The following is a 6,000-nucleotide window of genomic DNA, read 5'->3' as shown; positions in this document are numbered from 1 at the left end:
GGAGAATAAAGGACAAGCAGATCTATTTAGAGCCATGATCCAAGAGCCATAGATGAGAGAGCTTCTTTCTGGGTATCAGAATAGAGATAGGAGCAAAGAATGTTCCCTATTTATCGCAAGGGTAGAGAGCACTCACAATATCTCGCCAGAATTTCTATTGTCAGTGAATGCTATATATCCTCTATCATTTCCTCTTAAAACAAGGGTGTTTAGGTGTTTATTGTGATCATCCTATCCCCATTTCATCATTGCATATTGAATTTATTGAGGAAAATAACTTGTCGTCTTAATTAACTTGTTTCTGTTCAAGAGGGCTCACATCCACATCTGTCAGAGAGAGTACTGTGCATCACCCAGAGACCCTGGATATTGAGCTTGCTGCTATGGTCAAATGGACCTGGGGATTTTATCTTAGGGACAGTAGTGAATGTGGGAAGGAGAGTGATTGAATGCGTGGTAACCAGTAGGGTGGTAGTCACTGGTGCTCTTCATTAAATATTTCTGACTTTCCTCCTTCTGAGCTTATGTTAGGATTGTACTTTCCTTCCCGTTTGGAGTTAAACGTGGACATATTGCTTGCTTTGACCAGTGAAATATGATGTGTGCTGCTCCTGGGTAGAAGCTTTAAGAGGGCCAGTGTGTGATTTGCCCACTTCCATTTTTCTTCTTCCGTAGTGACCAGCAGTGTGACCATGGAACTGCTTGGCCTTTAGCGCAGAGTGAGAAATGAGAGTCCAAGTGGCCCATGCTGGACATGAATCAGGAGTAGGAAACAAGCTCTGTGATTTACTAGCCTCACTGAGGTTTTGTAGGTTTTATGACAGCCTGATCTAGCATCTCTGTTTGAATTTGTAGCAAAGATAATTCTAGACAGAGTATGTAGCATGTTCCAGAGACCATAAGTTTCTTGTCAAAGTGAATAGTCTGGTGTCCAAGAGGAGTAATGTTCTTGAGATATTGAGGGGATAGTGGGGCACTTGAATGCCATGCATAGGAGTGCAAATTTCATTCTGATCCAGAAGCAGGAAGAGATAGTAGAGGACTAGAGAGACAGAGTGTAGAGGAGCCTGCAGATTGGAGCGAAGGATGTGTGTTGGTTGCTGTAAAATCTAATAAAACCTAAAGTAGGGCAGTGATTGTGGAAATAGAAAAGAAGCGAGAAATGAAGAAAAATTGGGAGGTCAGATTGATGCTATTTGATGACTGATTGGAGGTGGGTGGTGAGGACAGTGAGGGATCCAAGATGACTCTGCAGTAATTTGGGGGAGGAGCTTGGGAATCTTAGTTTTGTTTTGGACTCTGTGTTTGCCTTAAGAATTTCCAGCAAAGCACCTGATTAGAAGTCAAGGATAATTGCTTTTTTAGGGCTGGGAACACAAAAGGTGATCGATTATTTGGTAGCTAAGGTCAAGGGTGCCATATCTCCTCCTTCTTGTTCTCTCCCTCACTGGGATGGGGGTGGATGTGGTGCAGTGTAGCTATCAGTACATTTTTACTTCTGTTTTCTCCTCAGAAGTGTTGTAAAGGCTGGTGCTTGCCTCCAGAGAAAACATTTGTCAACCTTCATGTGTTCTGTGTATTTTTGAGTATAGAAGAGATAGGAGAGCAGGGTAAATCGTTAAACCAATGAGAGTACGTGAATTTTCTTCAGAATGCATTTCAAAGTCATATATACAATTTAAACACAGTCCCGAAGAAGCCAGACTCCGTGAAATACATTGTGTCAGAGATGAAAGACTATTGTTTCCTTGGCGTTATCCGTCTCTTAGATGTTTTCTTTCTATTGTTTTATTAATCTGCAAGATGTAGTTGTTCATTTTTTTCTTGTTGGGTTCCTTTGGGTTCCACTTCTACTTTTTTGAATAACATAGTATGAGTTTCTTTTCAAGCCCCACCCCAATGGAACATGCCCTGACAGAAACACCATCACCATTGTGGCCATCACCAAGAATCCACATATCTGTATTGATTCTATTTTGTAGTGGGGTCTCTCAAGTGAAGTTGCAGATAAGTTGTGTTAGTATTACTTGGGAACATGATAGAGACGCATATTCTCAGGCTTCCACACAGACCCCAGGAATCAGAAATTCTGGGGTTGGAGCTCAGCAAGCTTATTAAAATCTCTCCAAATGACTAGGAAGCACACCAAAATTTGGGAACCACTAGTCTAGAGGAGCTTCAAAGACATAACATATCCTCACTGGTGTGGTAAGATTTGAGGATGGTCTGCTGATGAGCTATTAATAAGGAGAGAAATCATGATAAGTGGGCATAGGGTGACCTGGAACGAAATCACTTATCCTTCTTCATCTCTCTGTGTCTTAGCTTCTTCACCTTTGGGATTAGGCAGTTGGATCGGTCAGTATTTCCAATTTTGGGACTCACAAAGTAGCGTGAAATGTTTGTCAACTATTTCTAATATTTCAGAAAGCTTCACAGAAGTTTTATGTTCTCCCTTAATTTGCTGCAAGGACAGACCAAAATATCCTGTTTGCTAGTTCTGAGCCAAAAATAAGCAAGTAGATTGTGAGCTTCTTGTGATCATTCATTTTCATGTTTCCAGGGCTTAATCACAGGGTCTGGCCCAATGGGAGCCATTCAAATAATGTTCTATCAGAAACAATTATGAACTAAGTTACATAAAAATCAGTATGAAAATGCAGAGTCTCTTACGCCAATCAGAAGCTCCGATTGACTTCCCAAAGGAAGATCATGGAGCTCACGTCTGTAAGCATGTGTACTGATCATTGCTGTGTTAGATTCCTACAAATAAAGGATATTTAGATAGGGACCAGGTGGCCTCACCTCCAAACTTGGCTTGGATAGTGCTTCTATGGACTACAGCCCAGTGTACTTACTCATAAGTCTGTGTGGTTTCATTTATTTATGATTTTCTGCTAAAACTGGACGTGGTTCCTTTGGTCCTGTAGGATCCATCTGGGTCATTGACAGGACCCTGCTGTGTCCATGTGTGCAGTGTGCTTATCGGCAGCGCAAGATTCAGCAGTATGGCAGGGCAATCACATTTAACAGGCTGGCAAAGGCGTTCTGTGGCCACATGGGAGAGTGTGAGGTGTGCCAGGAACCTTCCAAGTGCTCTGAAAGGGGGTCTCTTTCTCCGAATTATTAGTCCGAACCTATGGTTATCTCCTTCAGTCCTGAATGCTTTTAAGGGGAACAGATTGAAGACCTCTCCTGCAGTGCTGGCCTGTCAGAAGGAGAGAGAAAAGAGATGCCGCCTGCTGTTGCAGAAGGGAAGTGAATCAGCAGGGCACTGGTTTCCTTCAAACTCTAATTATTGTCTCTTTGCTTAGGAGATTGGCTAATCCAATGGGCACCCTTTAAAAATCTGAACTCCGGGGTCGGGTCCATGAAGGGGCAAGAGAACAGACGGCACCTTTATTAGTTCACAGAACTCCAATTCTTTATTAATCACAGCTTGCTCACAATGACATACAGGAAAATAGCACTAATGAAGAGTAAATATGCAGGCAGCAACCTTCAGGAGTTGGGATTTGGGGGAGAAACGACTTCAAAACTGCGATAGGTACTTATGGTGGGTGTCTGGTGATTCTTAGTTGGCACAAACGCCCTGCCTACCCCCCTTAGCTGTATCAGCCCTCACAGATGGAGTAATTTCTTTTTATTTTAATAGGCAGGATTGCCTCACACTGGGGAAGAAAGACCAGCTTGAGTGAAAGTCCGCAGTGTTTTTGATCTTGTTTGTACGTGTGTTTTAATGCAACAACCAGCTCACAGTTTCCAAGTGGAAAAATATTCAGTAGCATCATGTACTTGTACTATAGGTAAGAGCTTAAAATGAACATCATCAATCATGGCATCCACAAATAAGCCACCTGACACATTAATTAATTCATTCCATCAAAAGAACTTAAACTAGAGAATTAAGCCCACTTCATGAAGAGCGATTTCACGGCTGCTTGAACCATGTGGATTTGGATCTGTGTTCAGCAGTTTTAAAAGGTTCAGCTTTCTGCTTCTACCCAGACTGATCTCAGATCTGTCTTCTCATCCATCCCTTTCTAACGCCAAAGCACATTTGTAGCACATAATCCAGTAGAAGCAGAAGTAAATGCTATGATTGGTGTATTTTTCTTTTCTTAGCCTGGTTTTGTGGTTTCTAGGCAGTTAGTAGATTATGAGTGAACAAATGTGGAGGTTTGCGTGGAATCATAATACCTGTAACCTAGGTATGGTCTTAGTCAAATTCAGAGATTACAAAGCCGTCTAGGTCATTAGGCAATGGTGGGTTTCTAGCACCATAGACTGTCTACTGACCTCATTTTTCTGTTGGAATGAAAAGGGCAGGGAATGGAGTTCAACATGAGGGCTTCAAACAGAACAGACCTAGCAAATTCATTTGAGTGGAAAGACACGACATCAAAAGCCTGTTACAGGACATGTAAGATTATGAAATAACTTGCATAATGCAATACTTGTATTTTTTAACAAAAATGTAAGTATTTACAAAATAAGATCCAAGGTATTTTTTAAACATCAAGCAAAACATTCTGCAAAGAGACCGCATTGAATTTTTTTTTTAATTTTTGATTCTGTTTTTTGTTTTTTATAATGAGTTCTTTTTAAACCATGTCATACATTTCCCATACTGATATCGCATGATCCATTATAATATAGGCAGGGGGATTTCCTAATGGTAGGGCGTGCCATACCCTCCATCGCTTCAGCCAGACAGTTCCACCTGGAGCTCCTTGTTCCTGCGCACCTCCGCAGCATGCCTCTCCTGGAAAACACCAAAGGGAGAAGCAACGTCACAGAGCCTGGTTGTCTGCTCCGCAGAGAACCAGGAAGGCCTGCTTACTCCTGTACACGATACACATTCTCCCTGGAAATCACCCAGGTGTTTGGTGTCTCCCTTTAGGGACTGTTCTCATTTCACGAGAAATGACAACAAGAGACCCAGGAAGTGTTACGTTACAGAGGATCTTGTAAGCCTTACAGAGTCTAAAAAAACCTTAATGCTGCATTTGATCAAAACTGTGATCAAGAGGTCATATGATTCAGAGAATTTTCAATATGACGGCTACTGTATAAATCTAGGAAATAGCACTAAAATATCACATTGTTGTTTGCCCTCTCATTTTAATGGTGTTTTTCCTCCTCCCCAATATTTTAAGGGCTTTTTTTTTTTTTAAAAAAAAGATTTTATTTATTTATTCATGAGAGACATAAAGAGAGAGGCAGAGACATAGGCCGAGGGAGAAGCAGGCTCCCCGAGGGGAACCTGATGTGAGACTTGATCCCAGGACCCTGAGATCATGGCCTGAGCCAAAGGCTGATGCTCAACCACAGAGCCACCCAGGCGTCCCTTAAGGGCTTTATAATTGCCAGTGGACACTTTGAGAGGATTAGATGCGGGAAGATGACTTTTTGTATGCCTCCTAAATGCTTGCTCTGATAGTCAAGGCCTTTCAAAACTTGACTCCAAATGACCTTTCTAGCCTTACCCTCCATTCTTCTCTAACACACACATACTTGATGTTTCCATATAATGAAATTGTCTTTTCATGCAATTTTTAATGCTTGAGATTCCTAGTCTTTTGTCTCTATTTGGTCAGGATCATAACTTACTCTTTAAAGCATGTGGTTGTTACATCTTCCTCCATGAAGATTTTTAGGAGACCACAAAATAAAATTAACCTTACTTTCCATTTGAACACCTGCACAAATCTTTGCTTATGTGGCAAATAGGTGGCAGCCCTTTTATTTTAACTTCTGCTCTGGGTATTTCTGTTTTTGTCTCATCTTCCATATTAAGTAGATGCTTATATATAAACTCACTCAGGGGCAGGACTGCATTTTCTCACTTTAGTTATACTTGCTGGGCATAGTAGAGTGTTTTGCACTAAGCCCGTGATTGGTGGATGTTTATTTACCTGAGGAACTGAGGCACTAAGCTTGGTTTGGGAACTGAACTTTCTGTGGAGGGAACTGAGAGGAAAGGTAGATGTACATAGT

General features: G+C 41.5%; 1 protein-coding gene across 1 annotated transcript in view; it reads right to left on the bottom strand.

Moving 5' to 3' along the window:
- Positions 1 to 3,398: 3,398 nt before the first annotated feature.
- Positions 3,399 to 6,000, bottom strand: part of STMN2 (stathmin 2) — a 49,807-nt gene continuing 47,205 nt past the window's right edge. Inside the window, exon 5 of the mRNA XM_025478067.3 lies at positions 3,399 to 4,765. Within this exon, the coding sequence (XP_025333852.1) occupies positions 4,706 to 4,765 (60 nt within the window). The 3' untranslated portion in view covers positions 3,399 to 4,705. The remainder of the gene's footprint in view (positions 4,766 to 6,000) is intronic.

Source organism: Canis lupus, chromosome 29 (genome assembly GCF_003254725.2).
Source record: "Canis lupus dingo isolate Sandy chromosome 29, ASM325472v2, whole genome shotgun sequence".
Classification (NCBI taxonomy): Eukaryota; Metazoa; Chordata; class Mammalia; order Carnivora; family Canidae; genus Canis; species Canis lupus.
Note: the sequence above shows the minus strand (reverse complement) of the source record. Positions and strands in the feature narration are given on the sequence as shown.